Source organism: Chlamydotis macqueenii, chromosome 3 (genome assembly GCF_036417535.1).
Source record: "Chlamydotis macqueenii isolate bChlMac1 chromosome 3, bChlMac1.mat, whole genome shotgun sequence".
In the NCBI taxonomy this organism is placed as follows: domain Eukaryota; kingdom Metazoa; phylum Chordata; class Aves; order Otidiformes; family Otididae; genus Chlamydotis; species Chlamydotis macqueenii.
In genome coordinates, this window is record NC_141558.1 from 94942140 (window position 1) to 94961536 (window position 19397).

The window sequence follows — 19397 nt, forward strand, 5'->3', positions numbered from 1 at the left end:
TTGCTGCACATTTCCCATAGGTAAATGGGAAGTTATTCATAGAGCCCAGAACAGCCTTGCCAGATAAACAAGAAACAGAAAAACAGCTGACATCATAACAAAGAATGTAGTAATGGCACTGATCCTATGTATATCATAAATTAGATTGTGGGGAATTAAAACACTGCAAACAAGTAGAAGCAAATGAGGAGTGAAGGGCTGACTGTCTAGTGGCGAACACTATAAATGCTCTAACTGTATTAAAGACCTTTTTTTTTCATAGAATTAAAAAAAAAATACAGTGATTGATGGAAACAAGGTGGTGGGGAGCACAAGGAGGGGGAAAAAAAAAAGAAGGCAGCCCTGGCATTAACAAATAGCACAATATCAACACCATCAGTACGTAAGAAAGAACAAAAAAAAACTCTACCCCCTTTATGACAACATATAAAAACTGATTGAATCTTACTTAACCGTAGTGATTTTTAGTAGATGTAGGAATAACTTATCCTGTAGTTGTGGATAGTGAAATCATGTATTAGGTTGCATCTGTTCCATTACAGGAAAATATACAAATTGGATAGTCAGTCTTTTCATATGCATAGAGAGCGTGGAAGAAAAGAACTGCCTTCAACACTGGCCTTTGAGATAGACTGACAGACAGAAACACACAAATGCACACACATAGAGCTGGTATATATGGTCTCACATCTTTACAACTGTTTCCTGCCATGCATGAAGGAAGGAAGGATTATTTATTGTTGTGGTTTTTTCCCTTTTAAAACACATCAGTAAGACAGAACATTTTCTATGGAGTATATAACATTTAGTGTATGGTAATGAGGTAGGCAGAGTGGTAAAACACGAAGTATATAAATAGCTGAATCAATGCAAGAAACAAAGAAGAAATTATACTGTTAGATTGCTTATATACTGCCTTTGGGGTTTTGTAATACGTACTTTGTGTTTGTGGCAATTGCAATATCTTTTAAATATTTTTTTGTAAGGCTGTGTGAGTACATTCATCTTTCAGGACAATGCCTTTATCATAACAGAGGTAGAACAGCAAACTGTTCTGCGCAAACTTTTGAAGGAGTACGGGTGAAGTTGATCCTGGAATACATAATCTCTTCACAGTCGCACGGGAACTTCTCTCTTTGGTGGACCAAATGTTAATAGAAGCGCTATCAAACAAAACTCCGAAACTATCTTGCTTTTTTTCAATGGAGAAGGTTATAATTGTTCCCCATATTGCTATACACAATGAACTTTGAAGTCACTGACTGGACTCTGACCATCAGCTAAATCTCTGCATTCCCAGTGTCAAGCAAGTAATCTCTACTTAGTCTAGCTGCCATTAGTCACACCACAAATAATTGTATTTAAACATCTCAAAAACAAAAATTAGCTACATCACACACCATACCTCCTCTGAGAACATCAACCTTGCAGGGCTACCAGCAAGCAGTCTGATTCAACAATGGGAACTAAGACTTCTACTTGCATGAAGTAGGAAAGTACGCTCGTGCCTAAGGCGTGGGCCACCTTTTAGAAACAAGTGGTGAGACTTTCATGATGAGACACCAAAGATTATGTAAGAAATTGAGTCAATAAAATAAAATAACATTGAAATTTCAAAGCTATTGCCTCTATGCTTTTAGAGAAAACATGGGACAACTAGAAATCACTTAAGGTACAGAGCAACTGTGGAGTTTCTAACAAATACTATCACAATGAAGGCTAAGGTGTCAGTCTGTTCCAAAGGACCAGAATCATAGATCAACATAATTGAGCATCAACATAATTGATGCTCTCTCTGTGACAAGCATTGGAAAGAAAATTCTACTACTGTATCAGAAACATGTCTGCTAAGATACAGAAGTCCAACTGCTTTCACTTAAGAGCCAAATAAATTACTTTAATGATTCAAATTAAGTTATAACCAGAAAGAAGGTAACTGACGCACAAAAGGCAAGAACAGAAAAACAATATGAACAAGCCAAATGACACACCGTTGTCCCCAAAATGGCAACATAATTTTACATTATATCTTTGTATAAATAATACTTTTACTCTTTAAAAAGAGTTTATGTACAAGAAGGATTTGATAGAGATGTTCATGCTGGAACTGAAATGTTAAAAACGTTTAGACCTTTACTTGAAATTATCCGATATGTTGGGCCTAAAAGTCACAAAATTAGACCCAGACAAATACACACATATTTTTTGTTTTACCTTGCTGCGTTGTGATCCTGTCACCTTAAGGAAGGGCAAGGACAAGAAGTGAAATAGCAATAAGAAAAAGAAGTCCAAATTTTTTTTTTCTGCAGGTGACTGATCAAATATATACACAAAATTGTCTTTTGAACAGATCAATACATTATGTGAACATCAGTTTCATAGCTACAGAAAAAATAATCATGAGAAAGAAACGAATAGGATCTTCTTGATAAAGTTGAATGCTTAACAAGCAACCCATTACAATTTAAGTAAGGAGCACTAATAAATCCCTTACTGATACATTTGTTCATTTACCTCAATGACTTCCTATTTATAAATTTTCACATTTATAAGAACTTTTATCAAGACTTTTGGTATCTAACAAGCATGCATGGGCTAACTCACAAAAGCTTATAGAAATAGATATTATTTTCTTACTCAATGGTACATCATACACTGCATTTACAGGGGAAAAAAAAAAAACAAGTAAAACAACAAAACAAAACCAACAAAAAAGTACTAAATTTTTGATTCATACTTAGATATTCACCAAGAACCAGAAATTTATGTATTGGATACGTTAGTTGTAACTCAGCTAACAATAACAAGAACTTCTGAATGACTGAAAATAATTTGCTTTTGTTATTCTTTTTGATTTCTGTATACAGTCAAATAAGGAATATGTACTTAAATAATTCAGTGCTACCTCATACAGTATCATGTAGAAAACATACAGATCATCTGATGTGTATGAAATAATGGGAGTAAAAGTAGATATGCTCCAAATCACTCCTCAAAAATCAAATCAGCACAGGTAGTTTTATATCAAATCAATATCTTTAGGTAATTTTATAGATATAATAAAAGCATATATTTCATATTTCTATATTTTGGTAAATATATTCAATATAAGTATTAACTGATTCAATTTATTTGAAAGACACAAGAGAACTTTTAATGTCAGAATTATAACATGCTAAAATATATTAAAATATTAAAAATATTAACCCATTAATTTCCTCAGTGCCCCTCAGAACAAATTGCTTGTAAATTCAGTTTTATTAATGGAAAAACAGAGTCAGATCCCAGAGTAAACACATGACAAGGACTTATTTCTTATTATTGTAATCTACTCATGTAAGTGTGTTTCCTTATACAGTGATAATCACTAAAAACTCAACATTAAACAGAAATAAATACAGATTTTCTATTCTCAACATAAGAAGGCTTGGCAATATTGATGAATAAAAGCTCACCTTTTAACTAAGAAGCACTAATATATATGTGAACATATAAATACTGTATAAATTACTAGTACTGAATCTAAATGACTACTGCAAAAAGCTGTATTATTTCAGTATTTTAACCACCCGAACTAAAGGTGGGATGTAATACTTTACAAGATACAGCCTCTTATCAGACTTCCAGAATGAGTTACTATCAATAATACTCCTCTTCAACAACTAAAAAGTTAAAGTCAATCAGATAAACACTTAAGATCCGTTAAATTACTCTCTCTATAATCTTAAATTATGTGATACTATGTATCTTTTTGTTTTACTACTATGAACCTGGTGACTTGTATCTGCCAATCCACCTTCTGACATGCAGTTCACTGGTATAATAAGCTGCAGTAAGCCATGAACCAAGAAACATAAATGTCAGTTGGAAGCTATGAAATAATGTTTAATATGACAAGAAAAATAAAATAGAAGTATAATCTTACTTCAAAACTCTTTACTTCTTCTTCACCATCATCATCTTCCTCATCATGGCAGCTCTGATAGCATGTAGAAAGAAAACATTTACTGATAAGTGGTGGTAGTTCACTTTACACATAATTTCTCTTGATATTTTTCATTAATTTTATTAGAACAGAAAAGATACAAAAGACAGGAAAAAAAGTTACCTTTGCCATAATGTCAGCATAAGCCATATACAGGAAATCTTCCTCCAATTTGCTGGTTAAAAGTAAAAGGAAAGGGAAAATGAGGAAGATTAGAGCCATTATAGTAAAATTTGAGCTCAAAAAAAAAACCTTAAAAATCTTTTTAAAGGATTTCATAATTAATTACAAAAGTCTTTTTGAAAGTGAGTGATTAACTAACACAAACTGAAGAGTCAAACCAGCTACAAACACAGTGCTCAGAAATTCATAAACACCTTTCAATGAAGAGAACATGGTTAATTTTTCCATTATACCTAGAATATACTTATATTTCACATTCAGAACATAGCTGTCAATAGGGAACACAGACAGAAGAGAGAGTTGTAGTTAGTTCTGAACACAACATCCGTAACTATGAAAAAGTCTATAGGGGCATCTATTTGTCTCTAGAAAACTCCATACATCTCATTATCAATCATGCTAAAACCTTGTCACATACCACAGGCTACAGAGGTTTCAGTGTAACTCAAACTCACCGTTATGTACATATGAACCTTTTGGCCTAGACTATGCAATTCAACTTGAACAGAGACATATATAACTTCAAATACAAGAATATGGAAATCTGCACACACTCTGAAGTCTCTCACACCATCCCTACCATTTTTCAGTTAAGGCTGTTCGACTGAATAGCAGAATAAGTTGATGTAAAGGATCAACTCTTTTAAGGCTTTCATCTTCTTCCGGTGGTTCCTCCCCAGGTTTCTTTAGGGAAAAAAGATTTTAAAAGTATATTCAATTATCTATACTGAAAAATATTTTACTCTGTGCAATTTATTAAACATTAAATACTTACATATGTTATTTTGACTTGGACAACCAGGAGGAAACAAGTTCCGAGCAAAGTATGAAAAGCCTGAATCTTGACCATGTTTATGACCATGAAAACTTACAAAGATAACACCACTTGCACAGCTTTGGATTTTGTCTCCTCATGAAAATTAACCCTCTTGCCTTGATTCTAAAAATAACTCAAATCTTTTACTGCTGTTACCCAGAAAAAGTCGTAACCAGATGCCAATTTTTTTTGCTATTATATTGTCTGCTCCTCTCTATGTTCACAAGCTTCCTCAGCTAAAAATTAGAATCCCCTGTTCCAAGTCTTACGCTTGGTAGGTATAATGTTCACTGAGGAACTCTTGAGAGGTTCTGAGGGAGCAGAAATACAAACTTGAAGCTCACCAATAGCTTTAGACAGAAGGAGGTATATCTACCAAAAAGAGTAATGCTCGCAGGGCGTAGAATTTTAGAAGATGACAAGTCAATATTATATTAAAAGTATTACATAACATTCAATAATATATATATTTATATGCACACAAATAGGGTTTTTTAATCTGGTTATTTTGCTTCCAGGTTTAGGCAGCTCTGGTTAGTTCACTGCAAAAGAAAAATGTAGGCCTAAATACTATAATGGCAACCACTGAAGTAGTATTTTGAAAAGAATCTATACAAAATTTCTCCTCTGACTACTTATCTTTCCCCAAAAGAGATTTCTGAAAGTAAGTTTTGCATATCAAGTCATTCACAAAATTGCTTCGTCCAGAAATACTTTTCTACAAAGCATCTGGTAGCTCAAAAAAACCTGGTTGCATAAATGATGCCCTCTTCCTCCTTGTTTTCACCTAGCAGTATACACTAAAATACAGATAAAAAGAATTTCATGCATTGATAAGACTGCACAAGTAAGAAATTATTATGTCAGATGTTATGTTAGCAATAAGAAAGGGTTGGCCGCAAGTAAAACAGATTTTTTGCCTATTAAGAAAAAAAAAATGTGTGTGCTAGTGTCAAATACATTCCTGTGGGAATGTTTATAGAACTCTTATGTCTACTACACTTCATATATGTCTGTAAAGTCCACTTTTTCCACTCTGCTGTACTAAAAATGACTGGTTGCAGGTGAAAATTCACTTTAGTTAACATATATAGAATCATAGAATCGTTTGGGTTAGAAGGGACCTTTAAAGGTCATCTAGTCCAACCCCCCTGCAAGAAGCAGGGACATCTCCAGCCGGATCAGTTTGCTCAGAGCCTCATCCAGCCTGGCCTTGAATGTTTCCAGGGATGGGGCATCCACCACCTCTCTGGGCAACCTGTTCCAACGTTCCACCACCCTCATTGTAAAAAATTTCTTCCTTATATCAAGTCTGAATCTCCTTCCTTATATTTTAAACCATTACCCTTCGTCCTATCAAAACAGGCCCTGTTAAAAAGGTTCTCCTTGTCTTTCCTATAAGCCCCCTTTAGGTACTGGAAGGTGGCTATAAGATCTCCCCAGAGCCTCCTCTTCTCCAGGCTGAACACCCCCAACTCTCTCAGCCTGTCCTCACAGGAAAGGTGCTTCAGCCCTCTGATCATCTTTGCAGCCCTCCTCTGGACTTGCTCCAGCAGGTCCATGTCCTTCTCACACCTGGAGCTCCTCAGCTGGATGCAATACTCCAGGTGGGGTCTCGCAACAGTGGAGCAGAGGGGCAGAATTACCTCCCTTGACCTGCTGGCCACGCTTCTTTTGATGAAGTCCAGGATGCGGTCGCCTTTCTGGGCTGCAAGCGTGCACTGCCAGCTCATATTGAGCTTCTCGTCCACAACTACCCCCAAGTCCTTCTCCTCAGGGCTGCTCTCAATCCATTCTCTGCCCAGTCTGTATTTGTGCTTGGGATTGCCCCATATGCACAATGATTATTTCATATCCTAGTCTGTGATGGCCACACAGGGTTCATTTCACGTTTTGCAATATGTAACAATATTTTCAGTTTCAGTAATAAGATCTGAACAATGCAAATCCTAACTCTAGTTATATCTCACCATTCCTGAGGTCTTCCCTGTTCTTTATTTCAATCTTATTTAGGATTCTGACCTTTCTTTTTAATTAAATGGCAGCATTCTATACTTGGTAATGTTATAAACCAGAATACCTCTCTAATGTTATCAAAACTGATGAAGCAAAAGGGTAGAAGTTGTGTTAATGTTTAATACAAGTTATTAGTTTTCATAGATTTAATTCAAGTTAAATGGAGGATCAAATTCACCAATAACTCACTTAAGTAGAATATTATATATTAAAGCATAGCACGAACACTGGAAGCAAATGATTTTCTGACATTCCTGGTTGTGCTGGTTTTGCCTGGGATAGAGTTAATTTTCTTCATAGTAGCTGATATGGGGCTATGTTTCTGATTTGTGCTGAAAACAGTGTTGATAATACGGAGATGTTCTCATTATTGCTGAGCCGTGCTTACACAGAGTCAAGGCCTCTTCTGCCTCTCACCTCACCCCACCAGCGAGAAGGCTGTGGGTGCACAAGAAGCTGGGAGGAGACAGAGCCAGGACAGCTGACCCCAGCCGACCACAGGGTTATTGCATGCCATATGATGGCATGGAATGGTCAGCATATAAAGCCGAATGAAGAAGAACAAAGTGCGGGGACATTCAGAGTGATGCTTTTTGTCTCCCTAAGTAATCGTTAGCGTGACAGAGCCCTGCTTTCCTGGAGACGGCTGAACACCTGCCTGCCGACAGGAAGAAGTGAACAAATTCCTTGTTTTGCTTTGCTTGTGTGTGTGGCTTTTGCTTTACCTATTAAACTGTCTTTACCTCAACACATGATTTTTCTCACTTTTATTCTTCTGATTCTCTTCCCCATCCAAATATGAGGGGAGGGAGAAAGTGGCTATGTGGTGCCTAATTGCCAGATGAGGTTAAACCACAACACTGGAAAAGAAGCATTCTCAATTTTCAATATTTTGAAACATTTTCCCTACAGTTATTTAAGTGTAAAATGAAAAGCTTTAACTCAACATATCATAACAGGATAAAACAAATACATTGGGTAAATTTTAGTTGTCATTTCTAAATGTTGAAGATTTAAAAAATTAAATTTTTATATAATCTAATTATTAAACATCCATTGACCATATTGTTCTTATAAACTATTATGGCCAGTAATGCCTACCAAAAAACTAATCAATTTTAATCACATAGGCTTAAGTGTTCACATAATCTATTTAATCAAAGCAGAAGTATTTTAACTATTAACAAAGACAGTATTGAATATCCTATGATTTTAATATCAAACATTAAAATTCTACTTCTCTTAGAGGCTTGATCTGTTAAATCAGAATTAAGAATCAGCAGAATTAAGCTCCTCAAATAGGTGACTTGTGTATACTTTTTTCTTTTAATAAACAGAGAAGAAATAAGTAGTACCACTTTTCTGTAATAAGGGATAGAAGATTCAGGGAACAAAACTAAAACTGCAAGTTTAGTCCAGTCCTCTGCTTTAGGAGATGCAAGCACTCACCTTCTACATTCCAGAAAAAGCCCTTACCACAGGTCTATAAATTGCTGGGATCTGGCAAAGTCAGGAAGGAGTTATTTTTTCTGTGTTCTCCCTTTAAATTATTTTCACTTAGCGGAAAAGAGAGTTCAAGATTCTCAGTATTGAGAAATAACATATTATGGCATACAACACTGTACTTGACTGACTACAGAGAGTTAAAGAACAGGAAATCCTGGCTGTAGTTTCTAGGCCCTGAATTGTTCCATTTTTCTACCTAATATGTGAACAGCTCAGAAACTTCAGACAATCCTTCAAGCGCATATTAGAGAACGCCAGGCTCCTCCTTTCTCCCCTTCCAGACGAGCTCTGCCAGCACAGCCTGTGCTGTGATTCCTTCTTGACAGTCCAGTAAATTTTAAATTCCTTGCTACACCAGGGTACGGTTTCTCTAAGAGGGACAGAGAACCTTCACCAGCACCACAACCACATCTTCCATGAAGTCCACACAACAGGCTGAGTCAGCTCCATAGAACTGAACAGCAGAACCCCAAACTCTCATCCTTCCTCTAAAGCAGCAAGAATTTAATAGAAATTTATTTAAGACAGATAGAGTTTTGTTTGCTCTTTTGAATGAAAGGTGTAACACATCTCTCTTTAAGAGACCATTGGAGACACACTTACCTGTATGCTTGAGGAATTACAAGAGAATGCCTGTAGTCCTTTACTAAAGGATAATATTTTATCCTACCCAGCCAATTCAGTCTGTTTCTGTCTCCTCTTACACAGTTTTTCACACAAGCTACCTACCAGCACGGAGTTCTTCATAAACTTAGCAAAGACAGGGTTTCATAGAGAAGATAAGGGGACAACCCTTTATGTTCGAGTGTAATCAAATGGCCATGCTGTGTCATATCTTCACACATACAGACCTGCACATACACACACACACAGAGTTATGCTGTTCCACATTCCGTATCTACACACTTTTCACTATTTTGATCCTTATTTTCAAAATTGTTCAGTTGATTTTAAGCATAAGCTTTAAACAGTAAAAGCAAATGATGGTTTGTTTGTTTGTTTGTTTTTTCTAATAGCAATTTTCCAGTCAGCTTCCTTTCTCTATTGCTGAGAGCAGGCTCTTCTCAAAATAAAAAGACTTATCTCATACTGTGTTCTATTGGCACTCCCAGGGAATGAATCATTTCCTAATACTAGTTCTTGCCTAGCCTTCAAAAGAACTACCTTTTTGCGAGACAATTGTAAGGGAAGAGGACACAAGGATTTACTGAAAATCACCCTAGAGAATTACCAGGCTAAAGACACAGCTCTAACACTTTACTGCTGGGAAAAATCCCCACCTCCCTGACCAATTATACAAGAGGATTCTTCTGCAAGACCGTCCCAGTGAACTCCCTTTTCATGTCTGCTTCTGAGGGACTGATAATTTAAGACTAGAATTCCTCTAGTTTCATATTCTAACCTTTTCACTTAAATGTCTTTAATGTGGGTTATGAAGTTTTCAAATGCGTAAAGGTTAACTGCAAAGAAAGAAGGGAATAGGCTGTTTCCCTTCTCCACAGGAGAGAAGATAAGAGATAGGAGAATGACAGCAACTAGCACATAATTTAGACAAAAGTTTAAAAAGTTTTATAAAAGGTTCCTGAAGCCTCAAAGCAGACTGCCTGAGGGGATTCTGCAATCTCCATTACTTGTAATTTTTAATACCTGTCAGAGTGACTTGCTTATAGCTCACCCCTTTGGGCAGAAATAGCTTAGATGATCTTATGTACCTCACAGACTTAGAATTGTTATTATACAAGATGAATATTAATCCATAATACAATCCCAAGACCCTTTGCACCTAGACGTACTGCTAAGTCTTCTATCAGTTTGTCTTCAAAATAGTGTTCTTCTGTTTCAATCCAAGATTTATCATAGCCTTGAAGAAAGAGATTGACGGCTCGGTGCCTAAAAAGGGACATTTAAAACAAAAGCTGTAAACTTTTGAAGAGAAAATTTGGTCAACACAAATTTCATTTAGCTTGAAGAACTGTCCAGTCATTACAACTACCATTTAAAAGGCAAGCAGAATTTCTATGGTAAAATCTGCTGAAACTATTTATTTTAAAAACTAAGTTTACATTAAAATGCTCTATTAAAAACTGTGTAACATTAACTTGTAAAATTGGTATTAAATGTAATAATAATTATTTTAAGAACAGATAATAAAATAGAACTTTAAAGAACTTTAAACACAGCTAAGAAAAAAAATCAATTACTTTGCCACCTTAGTGACTTTTATTTTTAATATAAAATATTTTAATATTATTTTAATTTAAATATTAAAACAACAACAATAGATAACTTTGGGTTGTGCTCAAATAAATGCATTTTTTAATGCACAGAATTATACTTGCATATCTAAAATAATAAACCATTTTTTCCAAAACTCCATGAAATTAAATGGATTACGAGGCTAGAGGAAGGAGGGCAAGCCAGTGATGTTTACTGGTTTGGGTTTTTCCTTGAGGATTCAATGTAAAATGGACTGCATGACTACCAAATCTCCACGAAGAATTTTATTAAGCATCTTAATTGTTTTTAAACAACTGCTAGCCTCATACACTGAGAAGAAAGACGTATAATTAAAATATACAGGAATGCTAGTTATGCGCAGGTGACCCACTTGTTAAACTAAGAACAGCTACAGATGAGAATATCTTTGTTCTATTTTCAACCGTCCCAGCAGCCTCATTTGACACTAGTATGCCCTTGTGCTTCCTGGGACATGCTTTAAGATTCATCCTACTAAGTACGGTAATAGTAATAATATGCATAATTTTGGGAACAACTGAGAACTGCATTATGTTGAAAAGATCAGATATAAGTGTTCTAGAAATATTTTTAGCAACTGTCTGAAAAATCAGATGTCAACTTTTTCTGAACATTCATTCCTTCCAGAATCTCAGGATTCTGAAACTTGCTTGACTATAGATCCCCTTCTCTATTAAACAAGAAAGAAGAAGAAAAGGAGCCACAGAAAAAGGTGTGAAATAGCTACGGTATGTGCATATATTTCTTGTCTAATAGAATGTTCTTCCTAAAAGTGCACAATAGACAAGTTTTCAAATAAATAGCATCATTTCCTTTCCTGCATATAGAGCATTTATCATCTATTAATAAAGGTAACTCCATATTTTCAGAGCTATATGATGGCTCAGGAAGAAATTTATCTCCCAAGATGATATTATAGTGATACCAATATGTCTGTTTCTGCATTTATCTCCCATAAAAGGTGTCTACTTTTCAGAAAAGAAAATATACCAGGAACAGGTGGAATAATAGTAGGACAAGAGAATCAGAAATCTAAAATTATACTTTTTGTTATTCTTTTCAGAAGATACAAGAAAGTAATTAGATCTATTAAAAGAAAGTAATATACAAAGTATATTACCATGCAGTTTATCAGTTACTGGTTTGCATTATTTTCTTCCTTTCAATCTCAGCAAATAGCACTGTGTTAACATAAATGTATTTGTGAAAGATAGAACAAATATAGCTCTTACCTTGGCAGGTTATACAACGGTGCCATTCTAAAGCAGGCGACTACTGCCCTTTTCCTCTGTTTAGATAGCAGCTTATGCCACACTGCTTTTTTGGACCGCTGAGGATGCTCAACCTGTTACATAAAATGCACATCGAAAAATAAACAATAAGGCAGTGTCCCTACTGTCTGGGCACAGTAACAATAATAAAAACATAAGATGACAGATAGATTAAGCAGAAAGGTAATAGAAGAATAATAGATGGAAAAAAAAAGTGTTCTAGGCAGAGTTCAAGTGATCAGCAAAACCGTAGAATCAGAATTTAGAAAATATATTTAAAAGCAAAAATCTCCCTTTCCTTGTATGGTATATATATTATATCATATCATGAGATGATGACCTTTAAAGATCCCTTCTAATCTAAACTATTCTATTCTATACTGCCTGGTTTTACTTCACCCAACTTCTTATATCTTTCACATAGACTATTATCATTGAGGCCACCTCTCAGGAAATCTTAACTTTTAATACAAAGAAGCTTCACTCTGTCTTTTATATGTAACTCCTTACATATGCACAGGTAAATTGTACACCTTCACATTGCCTCAGACAATACTTTTAAAGGAATTGCCTCAAATACAATTAATCTTTTATTTGCAGTATTTACTATGACCAGCTACAATGGAGAGGAATTATCTTTAAAAATGAGAGACAGGCATGGAGACTTATTTAGGACTGAATCATTTCCATGAATCTGCATAGCTAGAATGAACATAAGATATTCCAAAACATTTCAGTTATATTTCATAATATTACAGCTCTGCCTTCAGATATATTGTCTTTCTGCATGCTGGCTTTACAATACCCTGAGATGCAATTGGGTGTGCTCTATCCTTATTTTTTGCTTTTTCAGTTTCTTTTGCCCCACCTTCCATCTTTCTTTCCATCAGAAGAAAATTATTACTGTGGTCCAGAAGACCAACTGCATGCAACAGTATACAGCCTGACTGGATAACTGGGATCTACGATTACAGGCTGTGCTACAGATTTTCTTTTCTTCCTTTCCTACAGCCTTTTTCTTCCCTTCCTACAGCCTATTCATAGTTTTTGTAATTTACTCTACAACTGCTCCATAAAGATTATGTCATTTTATTTAACCTACACAACTCTTGTAGATTTAAGAGGGGGATGTCTTCTGTGGGAGGCTGTTTATTTGTGGGGGTTTTGTTTGTTTCTTTGATGGACAACTGTGCTAGTAGAATAATGTGCTAGTGGATAGTGCTGTGCTCCTCTGTCTCCCAGCATCATCAAAGGAGTAAATGGAAGTCAGCTTCTCTACCTGAAAGACTTGGTCATTCTCCCTTGTAATAAAATAAGGCATTTTATTTAACATATGTAGTGATAATGATGTTTACGTAGACTCAATATTCAATCCAAACATAGTTATCCAAGAGGAATTTTCTAATTTAGTGAAATACAAAAAATTATTCATAGTTAAATGATACGTATTTAATTAAACAGACTAAAACTGCCAAGCATTCAGTGAAACTGATAATTACACTTGTAAGATTAAAAGGTGACATTCTAAAACAAGTTCCTTCCAAAAGATAAAATACAAATGAAAAATATTTGTTAAGAGAAAGGATAGAAAAACGTTCACTGCAAACATATTTAGAGTCAACAAAACAAAGTCAGCACTAATAATTTAGAAGTCAGGCAAATTCAAATGTGAAAGTTAGGTAATTAGTAATATCTTCACAAACAACTATAAAACTCTCTATACTTTCCCAAAAGAAATAGCCTCGGCCTACACAAGCAGATCTCTGAAAATAATAAAAACAAAGAAGTTAGCTGTGCATCAAAATACAAAGAACGAACTGATCTTTGCCAGTGCAATAAGGAAAGCATTCAGAGTATGTATATATGAAGAACAGAGTATTTGTACATGGAGAGTAAAGGATCACTCAAGACCATCATAAAAAACAGACCCAGTGCTCATATAATCATGATTTTTATAGACGTTGAATTACCCATTTCAGTAACAAAAGCACCTAAGCACTTGTCTACAGAAGATAAGTAAAGCTGTGGGGCTAAATCTTTAAACAGATAGGTACAAAGGACCCAGAATAAAAGCAGACAGCATTTACTTAACTACAACTCATTGTTTAAGTCTGACCAGAAGGATTGACCTGAAATGTCAATCTGGTGTTACAATGGGAATCCATCCTGTTCTGTACTACTGTTGGATTCTACACCCTCTGAGATTTATCCTATGACAGAACATAGGAAACACAAGGATCATACCTTGAGTTTCACTCCCTTGAACACTTTCTCCAAACTACACAAGCTTAACCAATTTATATACATGATGGTATAGATAAAATGCCTGAAATTAAGAGACTGTATATGCAGTTTCAACACAAATACAGGAGTCTAATGCTGAATTACACAACTCTGTATATGCTAATTAACTAACTTTCAGCTCGGTTAACTTTGATAAAATCTAGCTTTCCTCCACTTTTCCTTCCTCCTCACAGTCACACTATATCCTTTCCAATCAATATCTGTTCTCCTGTCTCTGTCTCTCTAGAAGGGTAACCATGATTGCCATGGAATGACTTCCACATTCTATCACTTTTTGCATGCTCCACACACATCCAATAACAGAATCTGGTGACTCCTATTCATCCTCTTCTATCAAACCCTGTAAAGCTGCTGAATTTGAAGGAAGACCATATTAAGGCTGGCAAACTATATGAAGAAGAGTTGTCATGCAACAGTCAGGACACAGGTATTCACATCAACACACTTTGTGCACTCCACAGTCTCTGAAAGCCAACTTTTGCAATCAAGTGCTGCACATTTATATAAGCTTTTATATACAGGGCATATACAAGCACTTTCACATATCTCCCAAGATTCCTACTTGACTGAACCAGTGATCTCATCACAATATGGAAACTTCATTTTACAAACACATCTTTAAAAAACAAAGCCTAGAAAACAGTGAACAACTTTAAAGTGCAAAATAGCTAATAATTCAATAAGTAAAATGGGAGAACTAAATTTATCAAGTAGCCTTTAACTTGTAAAATGTGCCAACATAGAGGACTTTTTAATTTCAAAATTTAAAGAATTGAAAACTTAGATAGGTAAAGAGACTCTTGTCCTAAGGGGAGGAAAAAATCTAAATTAAAATTGACCAAACACCTAGCTTCCAACATTTATTCTTGTTTGACCTAATTCTGGGGACAAGTTTAATCAAAGAGACAAAAGACAAAATTCTATAAGTGATAGTGGAAAGAAGGATACAAAATAAATTATAGAATGTTATTAACCAAAGTTACTGTAGTCCAGGTCACATGGGAAGCTCATGCATTTATGCAAAAAATAATAGATAAAAAAGTAGAACTTCATGCTGGATTCTGAAACAAGTTAAAAATTCTGTCAGAACTTTCTCAGAAAAATCATTCCTCCACCCTACTTCTACTATTTCTTGAATGGAGGAAGTAGTATTTGAGCTGGTCAGGTTAATCTTGGTTTATGTTCATCGTTGCACCAGCATAAACAAGTCTGAGTTCACATATGCAAGCAGTTTAGTGGACCACCAGAGAGTACTCTTGCTAAAACTTCCAAATTGTCACTTCCAAATTATCAAGAATTTTCTGAATTTCAATGCCAGTTTAATTTTCTAAATGTACATATTCTTGCCTACATTCACATAAACTTTCATATAGATTTTGTCAAGTGGATATTCTTCTTACATTTTTTTTAAACTAGTACATACTAAATATCTGTCTGAAGTTATCACTAGAGAAGCTGTGTATCAAAACGTCTGACTGTCCTACTCCATACAGCTATAATACGTAGCTTTTAACCAAATGTTTATGTAAGCAGCTTTAAGTTTCTTGCTACTTCAATAATTCAAGAATCTCAACTGCAGAAAAAAAAATGTGGGTTTTTTTCAATAATTAAGTTGGATTTTACTCACATTTCAGGGTGCATGGACAATTTAGTGATTACTTCCTGCTAGCTGAAATGCACCAGAATGAATCTAAAACATAGGTATCACCTTCTTAGCCCTTTTCCAAATAAACAACTGTTGGAGTTGCTGTAAACACACTGTGTGATTGATATGACCATGATATTGGATTACAAAAAGCAAGGCAAAACATGTAAACAGTAGCCATAAAAAGAAAGAAAAAATAATATAACATTAAATATAGCACGTGAAAGTACAAATGAAAGGCTGAGTACTTTTGTTTAGAATAAGAAGAAACGGAATTGGGAAAATGTGTCTAACCTGTTCCAGGTGAAACAGTACATTAGCTATATCAAGCACCCTTTCCACAGTCTTCTCTGGATCTGAGGAATCTTCAGCCCTGTTTGGTAAATCTTTGTAAAGTGCCATCTGCCACCTAATGGCGGGATCCTCAAGCTGCAGGAGAAAGATTGCACAGGTCACCAAGGCAAAACGTTCCAAATGTAGGGTTAAACAGTTTAATTAGTACAGAAACTGCTTGAGATGAGAACAGAAAGACTTTATATGGCCAACCCACACCATTACGTGGCTAACCCATACAGTGTCCACTACATTGACTGAGAGAACAAAGCTAAAGACTGACTTGTGCAATGTTTCTTGAGAGCTTCTAGAGGACTAAAAGTTGAATAATCATACAAAAAGCAAATGATCTTGGGCCAACAAATAGCACTGGAACCAGCAATGAATATATTATTTAAGGAAAAGTAATGAATATGAGGTAGACAGAGACAACTTTGTACACTGACTTTCCAGTTATTAAACCAAAAACCAAGGAATTAGTTATTCTACTAGTTGGTATTACTCAGTTTTCAATCATTGAAATTAGCCATATTAGTCTTACTTATGTTTAATTTTTTTCAGTTTAGTTTTTTTCAATTGTTAGAAAATCTTAATTTTAATTATTACCAGCTAAAAAATGAAAAATTAATTTATGAAAAATGAATTAAAGATGCATTTGTTTATTAGCCTACAAATAATAAAGAACTGTATGAAGCAAAATGTTTTTCTTATTTTTCTTTCTACATTTCATTTTTTCTATTTCAAGGATCTGTGATTCTGGTTTTTACTATTAGCAATCTCTTTCTTGGTTCATTTTGTCTCCCTAATGCCTCGGCTAATCAACCCGAAAGCAACACACTTTGCAACAATTTTATGCCAATGACACTGAAAACAAATGCAATGTGTAATCTGTTTTACTGAGAGCTGTGGCCAGTGATCATTCCAAATTGTGCACTTGAGGCTTAAGTCATACCAGCCTGGATTTCTAGAGTATTTAGAAGTCTAAACCCTACAAATTTGAACAGGGTTTAAACTCAACTCTTACTTTTCTAAAACATCTTTGTGGATCCAGATTTCAATTTGTGCCTAAGATGAGACAATAACGCTAATTCACCTCCACAAAACATCTTACGATACACAGGAATGATTATAAACTTACACAGTCGCTCAATAATAGCTTATTACAACCTAGAAAGCCACAACCGACAGGCATTTCTTCCACCTTTCGGCTTTTCCATTTCTTAACAACTGTCACATCCACAGTCTTTGTTTGAGCATTTGACTGGATCATCATGAACGAACAGTCCACAAAAGACTTTTTAATCACAGGTGGAGATGTCTTTTGATCTGAGGACTCCTCACATTCTATCAAGGTACAGCTTTTTCGCATAGGTAGTTTTCTAAGGGTATGAGTAGTTGATATTTCAAGGTGTGAATTAGCATGGCTGGAAGAAGATTTTGGTGACTTGAGCTTCATCCATGTCAAAATGAATGCAAGTTTCGTCATCAATTTCTTGAAATAAAAGGCTCGGTACTGAGTAACAGCATGCAGGCATGCAAGGAAAGGAAAGACAGAAACAGGGTGAAGACAAATGTAGACAAAGGTAGGTAAATGCATGAAATAGATGCCAAAACATTTATAGCTAAAGATTCAGAAGAATGATTCTCAAACAGCGCAGTTTTCCAAAAAGAAATCAAGAAAAATTACATTTTAGCTCTAACATAAATGACAGAATGTTGTGTCTATGAGAAGCAGGAGTGGTCAAGAGAAAACATCTGAAGAAAGAACATTGCTATGGTCGGAAGAAAGCCAGTCTTTCAAAAAGTGATATTTTTCCTCTGTTTTGAAAGCCACCTTACGCAAACACTATTTTTACTGAGTTACATATTAATTTGTAGCATTAAATGATAATTTAAATTTATTAGACCATTTGGCCTACATTCCTTTTAAGTCTGACTCAATCAGACAAAAAAGGGTAGTATATGTATACAGCACAATGGCATCATTTTTCTTAACAAGAAACATCATACTTGACTGTATCTGACATGTGCTTGATTCAGTCACAACAGTGACTGAATATTAATGACATCAGAGAATTATGGAATAAATTATATTGTACTTTGTAAATAATTGCTGAGTGTAACTTTATACACAACAGTTTTAAATAATGAAGTTATACACTTAGGTTCAATATGACAGGATGAGGGGTAATGGTTTTAAAATAGAAGGAAGCAGATTCAGACTCAATATAAAGGAAAAGTTTTTATTTCTACAATGAGGGTGGTGGAACACTGGAACAGGTTGCCCAGAGTGGTGGTAAATGCCTCATCCCTGGAAACATTCAAGGCCAGGTTGGACGAGGCTCTGAGCAAACTGATCCGGCTGGAGATGTCCCTGCTTCTTGCAGGGGGGTTGGACTAGATGACCTTTAAAGGTCCACTCCAACCCTAACCATTCTGTGATTCTATGAAGAGATATATTTCAAGCCACTGAGAACAAACTGCTTAGCAATAGATAAAAAATCATAATAAATACAATAATAAATTGAAGTTTTGAAGTCCTAGAAATGTTGTATGTGTATGTGTAGTTGAGCTGACTGCCTTTCACATACAGGCCCAAACCAGAGCTTTTCAAAGCTAGTAAAGCAATATGCAGATATCTATGAAACAAAGCTAGCTACAATAGCTATTTAGTTTTGTTAGGTACGTGTTATGTGATTCCCTTTCAGAATGTCATCTTCCACTGCAAATTTTACAGTTTTACAATCGCAAATCTTACAATTTTCCCCATTTTACAATTAGGAAAATCCAAAGTCACTGCTGAAAAGTTTACAACTGGAAAATCCGTCAATATGTACTTTGGATTGGCTAAGATTACTTCCTTCTTAGTTATCAAGGCACTGTAAAATTTAATCAATGTAAGAAATTTAAAAGTACATTTATTCTCATGTGTTACAAACAGAGGAGGTGATACGTTGCTGAACAACAGCAAATATTCAGTTGAAGCAAAGGAAGTTTCTGAGAAGGCGGCACAGATCAAGGTATTGAGTATCATTACTCAAAGGGAACAAATTAGTAACAGACAGAAATCTCTTAATAGCA

At 35.1% G+C, this 19397-nt stretch overlaps 1 protein-coding gene across 1 annotated transcript in view; it reads right to left on the reverse strand.

Moving 5' to 3' along the window:
- The window catches only part of RYR2 (ryanodine receptor 2), a 430134-nt gene that overhangs the window by 62041 nt on the left and 348696 nt on the right, over positions 1–19397 (reverse strand). Inside the window, exons 74-81 of the mRNA XM_086745890.1 lie at positions 16278–16412; positions 13741–13797; positions 11996–12108; positions 10301–10397; positions 4749–4852; positions 4109–4160; positions 3926–3979; positions 2215–2238 (exon numbers count right to left, since the gene is read on the reverse strand). Of these exons, the coding sequence (XP_086602016.1) occupies positions 2215–2238; positions 3926–3979; positions 4109–4160; positions 4749–4852; positions 10301–10397; positions 11996–12108; positions 13741–13797; positions 16278–16412 (636 nt within the window). The remainder of the gene's footprint in view (positions 1–2214; positions 2239–3925; positions 3980–4108; positions 4161–4748; positions 4853–10300; positions 10398–11995; positions 12109–13740; positions 13798–16277; positions 16413–19397) is intronic.